Source organism: Thermobia domestica, chromosome 4 (genome assembly GCF_964235325.1).
Source record: "Thermobia domestica chromosome 4, izTheDome1.hap1.1, whole genome shotgun sequence".
NCBI lineage: Eukaryota > Metazoa > Arthropoda > Insecta > Zygentoma > Lepismatidae > Thermobia > Thermobia domestica.
The window spans coordinates 142,108,464-142,128,348 of record NC_137457.1 but is presented as its reverse complement, the minus strand read 5'-3'; the positions used below and the strand labels follow the sequence as shown (position 1 = coordinate 142,128,348).

Below are 19,885 nucleotides of genomic sequence, written 5' to 3'. Positions count from 1 at the left end.
CTAAAATTTTCAAATACATCGGCTAATATTAATACATCTGTCCTGTTATAAAGTTCTGTATATTCACCTAGATTTTTAATATTGAATGACTTCCAAACATTTTTCGCATGCTCGTAATCTTCATCACTGATGTGGGTGTTAGTAGGTTTATTAAAGAACATTTCTTTTGAAGGTAGTTTTGTTTCTTCTAATCTTTCAATTGAGTCAATATAATCATATGGGTACACACCTTCTTTAATTACTAAATCTAACAAATCATTCTCTATATTGTTCTTTTGTAAGGTTATTTGCTAGTTCTGCTAAACCCCTTGACATAAACCTAAATGAATCTAGAAATCGTAAATTAATTCCATTCTTTTTATCAACCTTCACATATTTTGAGTATGTTATATAATTTTCCTCATTATTTGCAATTAGTTTTATTTCATTCTTATCATAAGCAAGTTCTTTAACAAACAGGTGAGTATCATAACCACTTAAATTGTGAATAAATACTGGAATAAAATTAGGATTTCGATAGCTTAAGTTACAATAACTGTGAGCTGCACCTCTAAACTTTCCAGTTAAATGATCATGATCCCTTACTTTTGCTTTATTTATATTTATATTTTTCAAACATTTACCTAATTCATGTTTCCATTCTTCTAATTTTTCAACCATGCTATCATTATTTTTAGCGAATTTTATTTTCTTATTTAACACATTTATTTGTTTTTCAATTGCGGGTGGTAAATCATTCAAGTTTTTCTCACATATATGGCAACTATTGGAAGTATTATATAACTCTTCCTCATCTTTAGTTAGGTTATTTATTTCAACTCTTTTGTTATATATTTTCTTTATTTGTATTGCTTCTTGTTTTAACTTCTCCACAAACACCTTTGCAGCATCTAAACCAATATAACTAACAGGACTTTTATACACACCATTTGAGTATTTGATGTAATAACAGAAACTCATTGGTAAATGCTTTTGATACTTCACAGTTTTAGAAAAGTTATGGTCTACATCCATTTACATAACAAGCATTCAAAATCGGCATATATCGCAAATGGTACCCTCAATGATCTATTATAATTTTGAAATTGTATTTGATTGTTATATGGTTTTGGAAGTTCTATTCTAACAGATTCATGCTCCTTACAATATAGTTCTTGTTCTTGTAATTGTATCTCATTTCTAAAATGTCTTGTTAAACACCTATCACAAAAGTATAATTTTTCCTTATGCTTTGTTACTTGACTTCTTATTAATCTTGATAAATCCTTTATCCAACAAAAGTGATCATTATTTTCATCTTTTACATATAATAAATTGATGTGTTTATCCTGCTTATTTTTTGTGATTTGAAGTGGGTTTATATTATATTCATCATCATAGGTATACACGTTAATGGATATGTTACTTCTTTTTTCAAACTTTACTATATCTTTTAATTGTACAGGAAATTCAATACCCTTACAATATTTTTCTTGTAATTCATCCACAATTTCTGTATAGTTTGAAGGCCGTTGAGGATGTGATTGATGATCTATAGGTTTTAAATAACATGCAATAGAATATAAGAAACATTTATTATCTTTATTTTGAACATTAATCACTGCTTTTTTATCTTTAATTGGTTTAGGAAGGTTAATATAGGAAGAAGCTCGTAATGGTACATATTTATTTAATCTGATTTCTAAATATTTAATTTGATGTAATGACCAACCTGAACCTCTTCCTTGAAATTCCTCCATCTCTCTACATAGTTTTTGTTTAGCATTGGTTATATATTCATCTAAGTCAGTTGATTGTAATATTCTTTCATTCATAGTTTTAAAATTGCGTTCTTGCACTTCTTTATCTTTAATATAATCACAAATGAATACAAGGTTGACTTTTAATGGATGGTGCTTTAATTCTTCCTTGATTTTGTTAATAACTACTTTCCCACTTATATTTAAAAACTTCACTGGATCTTTATATCCTCCTATGTTTTCAATTGTGATAGTTTGTAATCGTTTCTGTATTGCTGTTTCCTTTGTTTGTACTCTAATTGGTATTCGTTGTGGTTTCGATTCTTCAAAAACATCTTGTTTAAATGGAAATATGTTTCTAATTTGTGATCTGTTTTGTTCATCTTCATATTTTATAATACGGTCAATAAGTTCAGCCTTTCTTAATTTAGAATAACCTTTTATCCCCTTCCTTTTACAATGGCTTTTTAGTTCATCAACTTTCATTGTGTATATAACTTTCAATTCATCTGGTTCATTTTGGTATTGTTCGATTTTTTGATTAATTCACTCTTATTTAAATAACTATAGCCGCGGATTTTCTTGACTTTACATATTTGTTTTAGTTTTGTAATTGACATCTCCTTCATCTCCTCACCAGTAAAATTAACATTATTCATACTAATTTTATATGGAAAAACACTGTATCATAATTTTATATAATTTTTTTAATTCATTTTCATAATATTTTTATACCAACATTAGCAACTTATTTTTCTAATACAGCTGTTAATGTCGACATAAAAAAAACGATACAGTGTTTTTCCATATAATAACACACCTTATATGAAAAAACACTGTATCGTTTTTTATATTCACCAGATTTTTTAATTCATTTTCATATTTTTCATGTTTAAACAAATTAAATTATATTAAAACATTTATAATATTATATTATTTTTATTTATTTAATTATTATGCAAATTATTAAACCCTAACCATTTAATAAACTCTAAATATTTAATTATTATGCAAATTATTAAACCCTAACCATTTAATAAACTCTAATTATTTAATTATTATGCAAATTATTAAACCCTAACCACTTAATAAACTCTAATTATTTAATTATTATGCAAATTATTAAACCCTAACCATTTAATAAACTCTAATTATTTAATTATTATGCAAATTATTAAACCCTAACCATTTAATAAACTCTAATTATTTAATTATTATGCAAATTATTTATTTAATTATTATGCAAATTATTTATTTAATTATTATGCAAATTATTTATTTAATTATTAATGCAAATTATTTATTTAATTATTATGCAAATTATTAAACCTAACCATTTAATAAACACTTTATTACCTTTTATGAAAATATTTATAAAAGTTAAACACATTAAATTACACTGCAACATTTATAATATATTATGCAAATTATTAAACCCTAACCATTTAATAAACCCTAATTATTTAATTATTATGTAAATTATTAAACCCTAACCATTTAATAAACCCTAATTATTTAATTATTATGTAAATTATTAGACCCTAACCATTTAATAAACCCTAATTATTTAATAAACACTTTATTACATTTTATGAAATAACATTTATAATATTATATTACTTTTATTTATTTAATTATTATACAAAATATTAAATCCTAACCATTTAATAAACCCTAATTCTTTAATAAACACTTTATTACATTTTATGAAATAACATTTATAATATTATATTACTTTTATTTATTTAATTATTATACAAATTATTAAACCCTAATTATTTAATAAACACTTTATTACCTTTTATGAAATAACCATAAAAGATAAAATTTATAATATTATATTACTTTTATTTATTTAATTATTATGCAAATTATTAAACGCTAACCATTTAATAAAAAAATTATACCTTTTATGAAATAATCATAAAATATAACATATGTAATATTACATTACTCTTATCTATCCAACTATTATACAAATTATCAAACCCTAACCATTTAACAAACATTTTATTACCTTTCTTTCTCAATATTTTTTCAACCAAATACTCATCCTTATATTTAGTTTTCAATAATTCTGGTTCATAAAATCTTCCTTTAACTTCTTCATTGTTTAAATTTTTAATTTTATATGTTTGTGGATTAGATGGTATAACCTCGTTAATAACAAACATTTCTGTTGACCAATTTGGTGTATAACCTTTTTCAAACAAACCTTTAATTTCACTTATACGAACATAATCACCAATCTTATACTTTAACTTAACAGACTTATATTCTTTCTTATATACTTTTTTCAATATCACATGCTCATTTTTCTTATTCACTTCTACAGGTTTCATATCAATTGTTCTATGTACTTTGTTATTATATTCATCAACCAAACCTTGCAATATTTTTAACCACTTATAATTACCTTGAACAGTAATTTTTTTCCACATATTTTGTTTAAGTGTTTTGTTAAATCTTTCAACAACAGAAGGTTTTTTACCACTATATGTTGAGTAATTATTGATATTGTTTTTTCCCATCAAATCTTCAAATTCTTTATTATAAAACTCTTTACCTTGATCAGTTTGTAAATTATTAGGTTTTCTTACTTTTAACACTGATTCAAATGCTCCTGTAACATTCTTACCACTCTTATCTTTAACAGGAACAGCAAATGCATATTTTGAAAACACATCTATAATCGTTAGCAAATACTTATACCCTTTATTTAATTTTGAAACACCTTTTAACACACCACTATCCATTTCCACAAGATCTGCTTGCCATAAATCATCTATACCTTTAACAATAACACTTAACTTAGGATAATTTTTTCTAGATGGTTTATGAATTTCTTCTATAATGTCTTCTCTAATATCTTCACCTTCATATAGTCAATCGCGCTTTTTAATGAATTGGGATTTATTAGTACCACATACAACACATATACCTTTCTTAACATATCTCCCATTCTTTGTCTGTTCTATTCTAATGTTATCTATTTTTGTATCTGTTGATTTCTTACACTTAACACAATACATCATTATTTATTAAAAGAAAATAATTAAGGTTCTCTTTCTATATACATAATAACTTCCAATAATTTTCCTTCTTCCATAGCTGAATTTTTTTGTGCTTGAAACATAATCTTATCACCCTTTTTAATGTTTAATGGCAAATTTACCACTAAAGTATTGTTCAAAAATATATCTAAAAAGTATCTATCCAAACTTAATTCCATATGCATTATTTTTCCATTGTAGAGAAACTCATAATCATTAGATAAATTAAATATTCTGAAGATTGGATTTGGAACATTTCTAGTTCTCAATCGACATAATAAATTTATAGTTTCTTTTTGCATAATTAGATTAAAAGTTTCCTTCTTCATCATTTGGAAATCTTGTTTTGTTGTAAGTGTATTTAATTGGGATGATATTTCTGACATATTGATTAAATTCTGAAACAGGAACTTTTGCTTTAAATAGAATAGTAACATTATTATTGGTCTTTTTAAATTCTTGCATATATTCACCTTTTAAAACCTCAATATCATCTTTCTTTATATGTGTGTCTTGTAATGATTTTAATACATCTTCAAATTTGTTTCTATCACTTTCTAATTGGTTGTTAATATCGCTTTTCACTAACTCGAGCTGGTTTAACGTAATAGCATCTTGTTGATCAATACCATTAGTTATATTAACTAATCTTTTTTGTGTAAAATCAATCCAGGATCTATAATTTGTTGTGAAAATTTTATTTAGTTCAGATTTAAAATTTGTACGACTCATTAAATTTTGATGTGTGTCTCTTCAATATTTTTCAAATTCTTCATTCTTAACCACATTATCTAAATTCCTTAACTGCTCTTCACTAATATCACTTACCTTACTTTTAATATTACCAAAAATATCCATATTTATTATATAATAATTTGAGTTATTTAACAGCAAGTAAAACAGTTATACGAGCTCCACCAAAATCAATCAAATCACCATTCTCATCTTTAATTGAAACTTTGAAATTATTAAATTTATTGTGATGTATTGGGAAAAATATCTTTTCATTAGGTTCATATATAATTGGTTCTCTAAACTCTGCATTTGTTCTAAATGTTGCAATTAAGTCTGTTTCGTTGTGTGTTGTATCATTGTGTTTTAAAATCATACCTTCTGCTAAATCACAGTGAATATTTATAGTATGAAACGGATGAAACCTTCACACCTTATCTCCAATATGTTCCATCTTTTCAGTCAAGTTCTTTTCACTAAAACCTAATACAGTATTAATGGTATCTAAGGTTATATTACATTGCTGGCTAAATATTTTAACTCTATTTTTCCTTCTATCTTCAGTAAATTGAATATTTTTAAAAGGATCGTTGGTATATGGAAGGTTTGATTTAATATATTCTTCTAATTCCTGTAAACTATATTGACCAGGCTGAATTATGAGTTGTTTTGTAAATTTTGAGTTACTATTACAAAATGTTAATTTGTTGTTCTTTTCTGTAATGTTTGGAGTTAAGTATGTTGTGTAAAATCCTGCAACAGCTACTTCTAAATCGTTTTCAAATGGGTAATGCAATGACATGTTTAATACAGATGAATAACCATTTAAATTAAATACCTTCATTTATTATATAATAAATAACTAATATGGATAATTGGGATATTAAAGTAAGGTTAACAGAAGAAACGGCGAAGAGTAAGAGGAATGGAGAGTTGTTACCTGATGATATAAGATGTTTAATAGTTGGGCCTAGTGGTTGTAGTAATACGACGTTAATGATTGATAATTTTTTGTTAGCACCTAAATGGTTAAAATATGCAAATGTTTATATATATTCTAAAAGTTTAAATCAACCTAAATACCAACACTTCATACAACTTTTTCGAGATATAGAACGTAATATTAAAGACACAATAGCAATAATAAAAGGAAACAATGAAGAGATTATTCCATTAGATGAATGTGAGGATTATTCTGTGGTAGTATTTGATGATTTCATATTAGAAGAACAAAATCACGTTAGAGAATATTTTACTCGAGGGCGTCATAAGGGTTTGAACTGTTTCTATCTTGGACAAACATATTCTAAAGTGCCAAAACAATTAATTAGGGACAACTTAAACTTTCTTTGTATATTTAGACAGGACAATGTAAATTTAAAACATATATATGATAAATTTGTTGCTTCTGATATGTCGTTTGAAAAATTACAATTATTATGTAGCAAGTGTTGGAATGAAGAACATGGTTTCTTAACAATAGATATGACTAGGAAGGTGAATAATGGTAAATATAGAAATAAAATTAAAGAATTTATAAAAGTGTGAACTAAACGTATATGAATGTAGGTGAATGTATATGTTATGTTATGTTATGCTATGTTATGTTATGTTATGTTATGTTATGTTATGTTATGTTATGTTATGTTATGTTTTTATTTTTTTCTTTATATAATAAATGGATGTTAATAAAGCTAAGAAGTATATTAAGTTAAAAGAAGAACTTATTAAAAGATTTAAGGAAATTAAACAAAGTAATCGAAGTAAGTATGAAAAATTTAAAGAACAAGATCAGCCTGTTATTGATGCAATTAAAGATTTAGGGCAAGATATATCAAAAGTAGCAGAAGAAAATAAAAATCTAATTCAAGAGTTAGTTCCAGTTGTACATAAAAGTGCTAGAGTGGATTCAAACTTATTAGAAACACCGCCTATGTATGATAGTTCTATAAATGAATGTGATACGCCTATAACAGAAGAAATAAAACACATGAAAAAACAAATTAAATATAAAGTAGAAGGAATAGAATCTTTAGCAACAACTCATTTGGGTAAAATTGCCTCAAGATATTATGCAACTAGAGATGATAAAAGTTTTGGAGTACAGCCATATGATGAAGATGGGAAAATTATACATATGATAGGAAATGCAGAAGTTAAAATTCATGGTGACGATTTAGTTATTAATAATCGACATTATACAGGAACAGAAGGTTTATGGGAATTATTGACAAAACATAATCCAACAAATTATAATGATGATGATCTAGAAAAACATAAACAAATAGTAATTGATTCTAGTGTTGCATTTCATAATAATGATCCGAATACAAGAAAACAAAAATCTAGTAAAGGTAAAAAATATAAAGAAATTATCAAACCTATTTCGGATGAATATATAAAACCAACAACACCTTCAAAAAAGACACCAAAATCTGGAGAAGGAATAAAGGTATATAACGAATAATCAAAAGAATACATATGGATGGATGATGTGAGAAAACTGATTGATCGTTTGATTGTTATTGATGGTGAAGAAAAATCTGGAAATGATAACTTTTATAATGAGAAAGTAGGTATTATGGATATGATTAATTCTAAACTTGCACAATTTATACCTAATGATAAAAAAGGTATAGGTTATTTGATAAAGATATTGAATACGCTGCCACCAAAATTTTGGAAAAGTGAAAAGTATGGAAAAGGATTAGTAAATGATTTGATTAATAAACTTCCATTTGATTTGAATATTCCAGGATTTAGATTTTGCGGGCCTGGGACTAAGTTAGAAGAAAGATTAGAAAGAGGTGATGAAGGTATTAACAAATTAGATGAGGCTTGTAAAGAACATGATATATACTATAGGGATAATAAAGATACAGAATCAAGACATATTGCAGATAAGGAATTAGAAAATAAAGCTTGGGAAAGAGTTTTTGCTAAAGATGCTAATTTAATAACTGAAAAACTACCTGCTCTTGGAACTGCTTTAATGATGAATACAAAAGTAAGTTTTGGTTTAGGTTTATAAGTAATGAAAGTAAGATTAGGTTTATAAGTAATTTTTAGATTTAGGTTTATAAGTAATTTTTATGGAAATTTTTCATAAAAAGCTTTTAATTTATATAATAAATATGCAGTTAAAAGGTTTTACATTTACGATTCCTAATCAGGAACATAAACAATTAAATATAGATCAGATTTTAACTAACAAACAACTCAAACAAAAGGAAGCAAAACTAAGTAAAGGACAATGTATGTTTCTATCTCTTTCTATACCACAACTTAAGAAAATAAACAAAGAAATGAAGGCAAATGATAATAAAGTTCATTATGGTGGTTTTATATTTACTATTCCAACGATTTTAGCTTTAATAGGTGCTCTAGGTTCTGTTGCTGGAGGTGCGGCTGCTATTGCTAAGACTGTAGATGATGCAAAAAAGAATAAAATGGAATTAGAAGAACAAAAGCGACATAACTTAGCAATGGAAGAAAAACAAGGTGGTAAGCTTTCAAAAAACGTAAACTCCAAAACAGTAAAGAAAATGAAGAAATTAAACCTTTAAGTAATTTAGATCTAATACAACTTGTTAAAAAACTTAAGATAAGAAACTTTAGAGGTGTATTTATTAGTGATGAATTGCCTAAACAACCAAGGAAGAATGAGTGTGGTATTGTTAATTTTGATACGTCTAAAAATTTAGGAACGCATTGGATTTGTTATTGGAAAAAAGGAAATAGAAAGTATGTGTTTGATTCATTTGGAGGTAATCCGCCAAAAACACTCGTAAAATATCTTGGTCATAATATAGAGTACAATAGCAGCCGTATACAACATTTTAACGAGGTAATTTGTGGACATTTATGCATTACAGTGTTAAAAATGTTTACAGATGGGTATAGTTTTTCAGAAATTATTAGTCAGGTGAATAGGAATAAGGATATTTGGAGAAGTTAAATTTAAGTTTTTATTGGTTTATTTTATGGGCTTAATTCATAAAACGATTATAAATATTTTTTATAATAAATATGGATAAGATAGAATCATATGAATTACAATCCTTTAAACCTAATCAAAAACAATCGAGAATTTAAATAAGCCAAACAGGTCTATTGAATTCGATATTGACGTGCGTGATGGCTTCATACATCCTTATTATGCTGATATTTATGTAACTTTTGAAATTAGAGGTAGAGATGGTGATGGAGAATATACTACTTGTCAAAATATTAGACTTATTAATAATTTCTCCCCAAATTTGTTTTCTCAAATTCAAATTAGTAAGCATGGTCAGATATTGGATATTATTGATTATCCTGGTTTAACTTCAACAGCTGTAAACACATGTACGATTTCAAAACCAGAGGCAAATCACTATGATGAATGTGGATGGGAAGGAATTACGTGGGCAAGAACAGATGAAGAAATAGTGTTTTTGCTAAGACTTTTACCAGGATTTTGTTCAGATTTTAAAGATATTATGTGGAAAGGAGGTTTGAAATATACATTTAAAAGAAGTGGTTCTGATGATAATGCATTTGCTATTAGAAAAACAAAAAAGCAGGATGGAACATATGAGAATGATCAACCACATCCAGGTAAAATTAAGATTACAAATATGGAGATAAGAATGCCTATTGTTAATTATGAACCTAACTATGCCACCTTGTTAAGATCTAATATGTTAAAAGAAGGTAAGATTCCTATTTCATTTAACACGTATCAATGTTTACAGAAATCAGTTAGTGGTAAATATTTAGAATTCGATTTAACCACACAATTTAACTCAAGTGAATTTGATATGCCTAATTTTGTGATTGCCTTTTTCCAAACTGATAGAAATGATAATCAAGAAAGAGATTCAAGCTATTTTGATCATTGTAAAGTTCAGAATATCCATTTTCGTAATTCCTGAAATGAATCTTTCCCATTAGAATCTTTAAACTTAGATTTTGCTAAACATAAGTATTTGAAAGTTTATGAAATGTATACGGTATATAAGCGAGCTACAATTGGAAATACTGAGATGTTTTATTATCCTAAGGAATTTTTAGAAAATACGCCGATGTTCGTAATTAACACAAGCAAGCATAAATCAGTAACTGTAAGTGATAGAACTAATTTGAAACTCACTGTTAATTTTGAAAGTGATGTACCAGATAAAACAATTTGCTATGTTGTTATGATTGGTAAGAAAAATTTAGAGTATGATGTTGAGAAAGAAAAAACAATTGAGAAGATATAAATCAATTATATAATATGTGTTATTAGATTTGTTTTCAATTATATGTTTATTAGATTTGTTTAGTTTGTAAGTGTTTTTATGATAATATCATAAAAACTTATTTAATAAAATGACTATTCCAGATAACATTCCACGTGAGAATTTAATTGTGTTAATTGAAGATACTATATTAAATCTTGAGAAGTTATTAATGAAAAACAAAAGGAAGTTCAAGAGAATAAAATGTGTTTATATTACTCTTATTACGTTATCAATTCTATTGTCAGCTTCTACAGGGTTCATCAATGTATTTATTCCTGTTACAGTGTATTCAATTATTACAACTACATTTGCTTCGGCTTCTGCTGTTATAACTGGTTTATCTACACGGTGTAATATAGGTTCAAAGAAAGAATATTATAAAAATATGGTGAATCGAATTGGACTGTTTAAAGATGAGCTTAATGTAATTAAGCTCATGAATGGTGAATTAACAGATAAAAATGTAAGAAATATTGTTAACAGAATCAATGACATACTTAATGAAATTCGAGATTATTAAAAAAATTCTATATAATAAATATGGCAAAACACATTGATTTTTTAAACAAACTTGGAAGTCTTGAACAAAAACAAGTAATTGGATTAAGAGAATTAGAATTAGATACAGAATATATGATTGTGAAAATGGAAAAAATAAAAACTAAATATGGTAAGAGTATTTTAGTTGAATGTGATGACTTTAAGGTATTTCTTCCACCTAGATTTACAAAACACATGACAGACAAAATGATTGATGAAATTGTTAAAGATGGATTAAAAATCAAATATACTGGTTTAAAAGATAATTATCCAACTGTTGAGTTCTGTATGTAAATTTAAGTGATAAGTGGTTTTATGAAATTTTCCTTATAACAAGTAAGCTATGACTATCTATTCGGATAATAAAAATGATCTAAATAAAACTAATCTTATAAAAAGTGAGTTGTTAGTAATGGAACCTCAAAAGAAATTTATTCTTACTAATTCATTCAATGTGATTGTAAAAAATGTGCAAGATCAAACACAAGTAGTATTTGAAATTAATGGATGTTTATTCAGTATAAATTATGATCAGTGGACTGAGTTTAAGAAATCATTACAATGGAGAATGAAATTAATAGAAGATTTCACTATCAATATCCTAATTTGTAACTATCAATACATTAATTTGTAACTATTATGTAATTATGTAGATTTAGCTAACTTTTATGCTATTTTTAAATCATAAAAGTGTTTTATAATTTTATTTTACTAAATTTAGTGATTTCTTGTAACTAAATTTAGTGATTTCTTGTAACTAAATTTAGTGATTTTTTTGTTTTTGTAACCAGATTTATTGATTTTTTGAATTCAAAACCGGTTATAACCAGATTTTTTGATTTTTTTTGAATTTAAAACCGGTTTATAACCAGGTTTTTTGATTTTTTGTAACTAAATTTAGTGATTTTTTTGTTTTTGTAAATAGATTTAGTAATTTTTTTGAACCAGATTTCTTGATTTTTTGTAACTAAATTTAATGATAGAATATGTTAGAAGTTATTATGAGTAAGATAGAAGTTATTTGATATAGTGATAGAAGTTATTTGGGAAGTAGGGAGTGCGGTAGAAATTATTAGGGGTAGTTTAGAAGTTATTTGGAGGTAGGGGATGCGCTATTGTTATTAGAAGTGCGCTATTATTATTGATGGTGTGCTAGATTGTTATTGGAAATGATGAGGTGGCGCACAATCCCCATCCCACCCCTACTCTTCCGTGAAATAGTAAAGCTTATTTTTTACAACAGAGTTAAATTATCAGAAAAAAACATTATCCTCAATGTAGCTTCTTTTAATGCTTTGTGAAAAATGGGAATAGTACACATGTTTAGAAATTAAGTTTGTTCCTCAGCATCGCTTTTCAGTAGTGATATGTGAGACATGATTTAAAGCGGAATCGGAAACACTATAGCGCGATCAAATTGCTGTGTTCTCCCATCGGGAATCGGACCTGAGAACCCACGCACGAAAGGCGCGTGTGGTAGCAAGGAGAACAGCGTGAATGGTGTCTTGAAATTAGGTTAGCAGAATATAACAGGAGTTTTTTTTAATAGTTTATTTTGTAGCAAAGGGATACAAATTTGTTTTCAGTTTGCTTGGTGACATGAAAATGATTAGTTCTGTGGATGAGAGTGGCACAAAATACATGTAACACTATATGTTTAAATGCAGAACTTCAAGGTGTTTCAAACGGAAAAGACTAAAAAGAAATTCAACTAAAACAGCATGTACGTTTTTCCCTCTTGTCTTTCATTTAAGAATCATCTGGACTGGTAGTCTCGCACAAAACTCCAACTTCTCGTAACACAGTGTAGTAAACAACCTCTCTCCTTTTCCTTTTCTTCTAGGTTAGGTATTAAAAATAGAAATAAGAAAGAAAAAAGCCTGAAACACGTCGTATTGCATGATTTTAAATGTAAACTCCATTGTGAAACTCAATATTTTGATTTGCGTATAAAACTGAGTTATATCTGGGTTTCTTCTTATTTCATTTATTTCAGCTGTTGTTTATTTCAGCTATTTTCAGGAAAATTCTTCACAATTTGGAAATAATAAGGAGACAGGCTGAGAGAAACTCAGAATTACTGAACGGGGTTTCATCGCTATTGGAAAAGAACCGTTGTACTGATGATACTACAACATTCGATAAACTGCCGACTTTACCTGTAACTACAAGACAGCAGCTAGAAGAACTAAATCAAAGTATCAAGGAGACGGAAAGCAAAACCCAACTGGTATGTTGCTTTCCCTTGAAATCTTGTGGACAAATTGCAGAAAGTAAAATGTACTTTTTGTTGTACTTACTTTAGTAGTAGTAGTCAGAGTATTTAGTGCAACTGCATACAGTCCGACAACGTTCTTACCTTGCAATCCCAAATGTTGCTCGCTCCTCAAATAATATTAGTGTGAATTCACGTGTTAGTCCTGTGCTACTCCTTGCTACTGAAAAATATAGTTTCCAGTTCTTAAAATCCGTTTTGTTTAAAATACATTGCGAAATGGTTTTTAAGAAGTTTGCATTTACAAAACCCTTAATTTATATACCTACTTTGTCCATGTGTTCGTCCGTCCATTTGAGAGAGAAACATCTCAAGAACTGCTGGTGGTATCACTGAGTTTTGACTACGTTGTAAAGGATTTAAAGTTAGAAATAGTTTTGCTGGAGGTGATTTCTCTACCGAAAGTGACAGAAATAGGTTATTGTGGTTTTAACGTTAATCGTTTTAGATTAAAGACTTATAGATAGGGAGAAGCTGTTTCCTGCTAACAATTAAGCGTGCAGAGAATACCTACTCTAAATCTTCTATTAAAATCGGAAGTGACAGAAATTAACCATTTTCGGTTTTAACATTGACCAAACTCCATGTAGCGTGCAATAAGAATGCTACTTGTTCATTCATACATATAATGCTATGTGACGGACATGTGGTGTTTCGAAAGAGATTTGCATACGGTATGGCATAGCACAAAATACATATTACACTATGGGTCTTATGCAGAGACGTTTTGACGCGTGATTATTGCCATAGTAAAGAATTCGACTAACACAAGTTTCCTGCAGTAGTCAGGCCTTTAGTATGACGCTAATCATACTTCAAAACGACTCTGCATAAGGTCCTATATGTTTCAATTGAAAGCTTCAAGGTATTTCAAACAAAAGGCTAAAAAAAAAGCATATGCGTTTTCCCTCTTGCCTCATCTCGTAACGCAGTTTAGTAAACAACCCCTCTCCTTTTCCTTCTCTTCTAGGTCAATTAAAAATAAATAAAAAAAACTGAAACACGTCGTATTACATTATTTTAAATATAAACTCTAATTGTCAGTTTGCATCTCTAACCGTAAGAGATTCTGAAACGTGGCCATGTAGCCATGCCACCCCATTTATCGTCTTTCCTGTGAGTATCCAAAAATCCTGCCTTACTGGCTCCTTACATCGCAAATCAACACACTGTTCAAATTTCAACTTTCTACATTAAGCGGTGTGGCCTGGGCGTTGATGTCAGTCAATGAGTCACTAAAAACTTCTTTTTTATGTATATACTAGCTCTTATTGGACGGTCATGTAGCATAAAATGTGATTTGCACCTTTATAGATATTAGAGGGGTAGGAGACATAGAAAGAGCTTATTTTAAAGAAATAATTGATCAAAATAAAGCACGTTGTCTAAAAATGATTATTTTCTAAGTTGCAATAAGTGGAATGTTTTTTAACTACGTATATTTCAGTTTAAGCAGTTGCTGCAATAAAATGAAAATGCAGATTGCAACAATTAAGTCAAAGTTGCTTGTAACTGCTTTTCCTGGAAATTTAGAAAAGGTAGTGAGTTGCTATGTATTTGGGGTTACTATGCTTTTGTTATCCGTAGTTGTTAGTTTTGTCAGCTTCAGTGCTTGTGTTTAGTAATTCTTTTCCAACGCTCCGTACACCGTTCCTTTTGCCTACCCGGCATAATCGTGTAACGTCAAACTCAAAGATTTAATTTCATTACATTACAAATGCGTTTTGAGGCTAACGCTTTGATTTCATTTAGTACAAATTTTGTGTCTACTTGATAGGATAAAAGGTACCGTTGACAAAGAACATGTTCAAACTACTTGTTGTCGCATGATACGCGTGTTCTTGCTGTAATGTGTCAAAGGAGTTACTCCTTGGATTTGGACAGTGTCATTGGATTACCGATAAATTAGTTTCGGAAAACGCAAATACACCCTTATACATATTGATAAGAGGTTTTTTAAACATTTTAAAAATATATTTTATTTAAAAATAATATATGGAGACGTTTCACTAACGGAGTGTACTAAATTCCTTGGTAACCAGTTTTCTCCTTTTCAGGAACTGTACCTGTCACGACTTGGAGGTGCTGATGTTAAGCATGCAATTTCAAGAATGTTATTTGCCTTAATAACGAATGATGTAGCCGTATCTACAAATCTTTCTGGGGCTAATGGAAAGTTTCCTTTTCGGAAATCTAATCTGCTACTTGTTATTAAAGGTAGTTATTTTCCTCACGCTTCTAGAACGTATTATTATTATATTTTTTCGTATTAAATATGGAAGAAGAACCTATTTTTGTAATTTTTGACATATTTACCATGTTTTTGCTAGATGTACTACTAGTCTACAAAATTTCACAACCGATTTCTCCTTCCATCTTTAACAGTTATCAATGTTATTATTACTTTAATATATACTAATGAAGGGGGAAGGTTCAGTTACTGACCCCATTATATTTCTATACATCTGAGTAAAGAAACGAAAGTAAATGTGTTTGCTAGCTCTTCAAATATTTACATGAAATTACGATACATGTACGTGAGCTATTGTTTCTGTACATACGAGCATATAAACACTTCTGCCAATACAATGAAAACTACAGTACGTATAACCTACGATAAAATATCTCCATGTAGTCGATTCGTATCTCGTCATTCATTTTTAAAAAGATGTGAGCAGTAGATTTTATGAGTTGAATTTGTTTTTGAAAACATTAATTTGACCATGCCAAACTGGTATATTTGCCGTCGGGTGAAATATATTTTCAAAATAAATGTCTCAAATGCTCAAAATTTTAATGGAAAAATTAACAGAGATATTGACAAAAATATTGCGTGGGATCAGTATCTGACCCCCCCCCCCCCGCTTCATTCATATCCGACTGTTAATAGAAATGTGCAATCCGTTTTAGGTGTTCAAGACGGACATTGAATTACTGCGAAAACAACACCAAACATTAAGAGTGAAAAGTTGTGATCGTTCCGAAAAGAGGACTCGCTGGCGCAGTGTTTACGCAACGGATGGTACACTGGAGACCCGGGTTTGATTCTCGGTCCAGTTCCAATTTTTCACTTTGTAATATTTTTAATATCATGGAGCGCCGTTTGTTTATACACTGCTTTTAGAGTGCGATGTCCCTCTTCAGCAATAGCTATGTAAGACGTAGCGCTTCTGTTCAAAGTATGATTTTTCTGCTTGAGGCCCCATGTTCGATCTCGCTCGCACCAAGTGAGTTTCGTAATTGTTTGGCGAACACCGTGTGCTAGAGTTGACTCCCAGTTTCTTCATCCAGCGATTTCTTGTATCATAATACACACTCCGTTAGCATCAAACACAAAATTAAGTTTCATAAGTTGTTTTCAAGTTTTCATTTTGAAACTTCTCGAATTTGTTAATATCCTCTTCCTTTACTTCGTGGAATTCGGTAACCCTGATTATCAGGGCCTTCAAAACCACTGCTACGCAGTGATTTCTTTTTTCAAAACTGATTTCTTTTATTAGCTTGGGATTCACTGGATGTGAAGAATTAAAGCTATGGGAAGAAGGACTCAGATGAAAACTAGGAAACTTGTCATTAAGTTAACTGTCAGACAAAAGTGCTAATTCGAGACTATGCAGATATTATTTACAGTTAATTCTTTAATATATAATGAAACCTGTGAATAACGGATCGCGATGGATATGATTATTTGTCTGCAAATAAGATATTCATTAACGAATTACTCCTAGATAATTACTCTACTGGTGATTACATAAAGCAGAATTTAAAAATTCGCATTGTTTAAGAGTTACCGAGCGGAATAACGGACGGACGTACCAACATTACAATCTTATAAGCCCCACTGTATGATTCTAACAGAGGCTAATATCGAAATACTGTACTCAGTGTTAGAATCGCTGGGGGATTTGTTTATATGGGCGTGTACTACAAAACATAATGCTTATAGGGTCGTTTTTCTTTCAAGTGCAAGTCACTTCTATAGAAGTCTCTTAATGTGATTAATGACGAAAGTAAAAGTAGAAGTAACCGAATAAGAGTTTACTAAGAGAGAACCAACCACCCATGGCGGTTTGTGAATTTCTTAGGAAAAGAATACTTCAATAGTTGTCTGTCGTGTAGTCATTTGCACTAGCTTCTGATCAAAATTTGCTTCTAACTGTTGGATCTATTGAAACGGAATAGAAGATTATAAAATTAAATAAAGTATTTTCTTCCTAAATACGTACAGGCTGAAAAAATTCTTGTCAGTTATGAAGAGGTTACTGTAACGGTGTGGGTACAGCAAGACTGTCCTGTCTGCATCTGAGTGTTTCCGTAAAAGGGAAGGCTCTCTGCCATAAGAATAAACTATATCTTTGCCGGAACAAAATACATTTGTCCGTATAATGGACGTGTCCGGTATAGAGAAGTGTTCGTTAAGGGAACTTTAACTGTATCTAAAAAAAATGTCACAGAAGCTGGACAAACTACAAACAACTAAGTGCAGTTTACAGTCTTTCATAGTATAAATTCTACATATATTCATTAATTTAAAATGTTGACTGTTTAAAAAATTTGCATGCTAATTAGTTCATGTTGTCTAGTTACCAAACACCATTTTCTTTCACTTCTTCTACTTATTTATTTTTTTATTTTTCAGAAGTATCTCACAAAACACTGAAGAGCATTTCAGATTTTGACATAGACAAAATAACGGCACGATGGTTTAAAAATGCTGTCGACAGACGCGGTGGCAGAGCGAGAAGAAAAAAATCACCTATTAGTGAAGTGCCGGAATATTTGTGAATACCAATAGTGAATACGTTTAAACAATCTTTTTGTTAATAGAAAGATATTTGGCAGTAAGTAAAACAAGATTTTGTTCTAAATTAAAATGCCTAAGTGCAAATTAAGTACAATAAAAAACAAAAAATATTATCATATAAGGAAATCAGTAAACTCACATATGTCTTCAGTAGAAAAGGAAGCAGGAATTAACCATCAGGTAGTGATGAGCAAGTGTGTTAGTAATACAAACTCAGGTATTAATGTAGAAGCCCCTTCTACATCAACTGGTACTGAAACTTTTAATAATGCAACCATTGACATTTCACATCTGAGTTCGGATTATAGTGATCTAGAATTCTGTCAAGATCTTAGTGCTGGTAGTTCAAGTAATGATCGTAACATTCCTGACGATCTGATCAATAATGTGAGAAGAGGTAATTTTGTTGATTACTGTTGTCGATCGTCTACAGTTCATACTAGTGTAATAGAAAAAGATTTGAGAAGCTGGGCTATTAAAAATAACTTAACGTATGGGTGTGTTAATCAATTATTATTAATATTGAGGAAACATGGACATGAAGATTTACCTAGAGACGCCAGAACAGTGTTCACAAGGGGAGTAATAAACTCAGTAGATGTCAGACAAACTTGTGGTGGTAATTTCTTTTATTTGGGTCTCTCTAGAGGAATACAAAGATCCATTACTTCTGGTTTACGAAGCGCGACTTCGTGTGTATCACTGAAAATCAATGTTGATGGGCTTCCACTAGGTAAAAGTTCTTCGAAACAATTTTGGCCAATTTTGTGTGTCATAAATGAGGCTTTACACCCAATACCTTTCTTAGTGGCTGCGTTTTTTGGTGAAGGAAAACCATCCAATGTAAATGATTTTCTTTCAGATCTAATTCAAGAATTGAAACTTCTTATCCGTGATGGAATTTTAATCGGTGAGGCAGTATTCACGATTGATGTGGGAAAGTGTCTTTTCGTATGTGATGCTCCTGCGCGGGCTTTTCTAAAATGTATTAAATCTCATAACTCCAGATTTGCGTGTGAAAAGTGCATTGTAGAAGGAGAATACGGAACGCATATGACATTTAAAAACCTTGATGCTCCTCTTCGTACTGATGAAAGCTTTAGAACTCAGTTGCAAGAGGACCATCATAGTGGAATATCTCCCCTAACAGAGTTACCATTTGATATCATATCACAATTCCCATTGGACTATATGCATTTGATTTTGTTTCCCGTAGATTAATTAGAACTTGGTTGAGAGGATCTTTGCTAGTTCGTTTGCCTGCAGTTAAGATTAAGTTGTTATCGTGCTTAATCGAATTTTCGTCCACGTACATTCCCAAAGAAGTCGCAAGACGCGTCCGAGGATTAAAATATCTACATAGATGGAAAGCAACGGAGTTGCGGCAGTTCTTATTATACGTAGGTCTAGTCGTGTTATCACTTGTACTAACGCCAGAGCTGTATGAGCATTTCTTAAACTTGTCTGTTGCTACT

At 29.4% G+C, this 19,885-nt stretch overlaps 1 protein-coding gene across 2 annotated transcripts in view; it reads left to right on the top strand.

The window, feature by feature from the left end:
• The window catches only part of LOC145683370 (uncharacterized), a 28,413-nt gene extending 8,751 nt beyond the window's left edge, over positions 1-19,662 (top strand). Inside the window, exons 3-5 of one of the 2 annotated variants that reach the window (XM_081754701.1) lie at positions 13,344-13,604; positions 15,664-15,823; positions 18,246-18,694. In XM_081754701.1, the coding sequence (XP_081610827.1) occupies positions 13,344-13,604; positions 15,664-15,695 (293 nt within the window). In that variant the 3' untranslated portion in view covers positions 15,696-15,823; positions 18,246-18,694. Of the gene's footprint in view, positions 1-13,343; positions 13,605-15,663; positions 15,824-18,245 lie in introns of both variants that reach the window. The other variant, XM_081754700.1, reaches the window with a different exon arrangement.
• Positions 19,663-19,885: the final 223 nt, after the last annotated feature.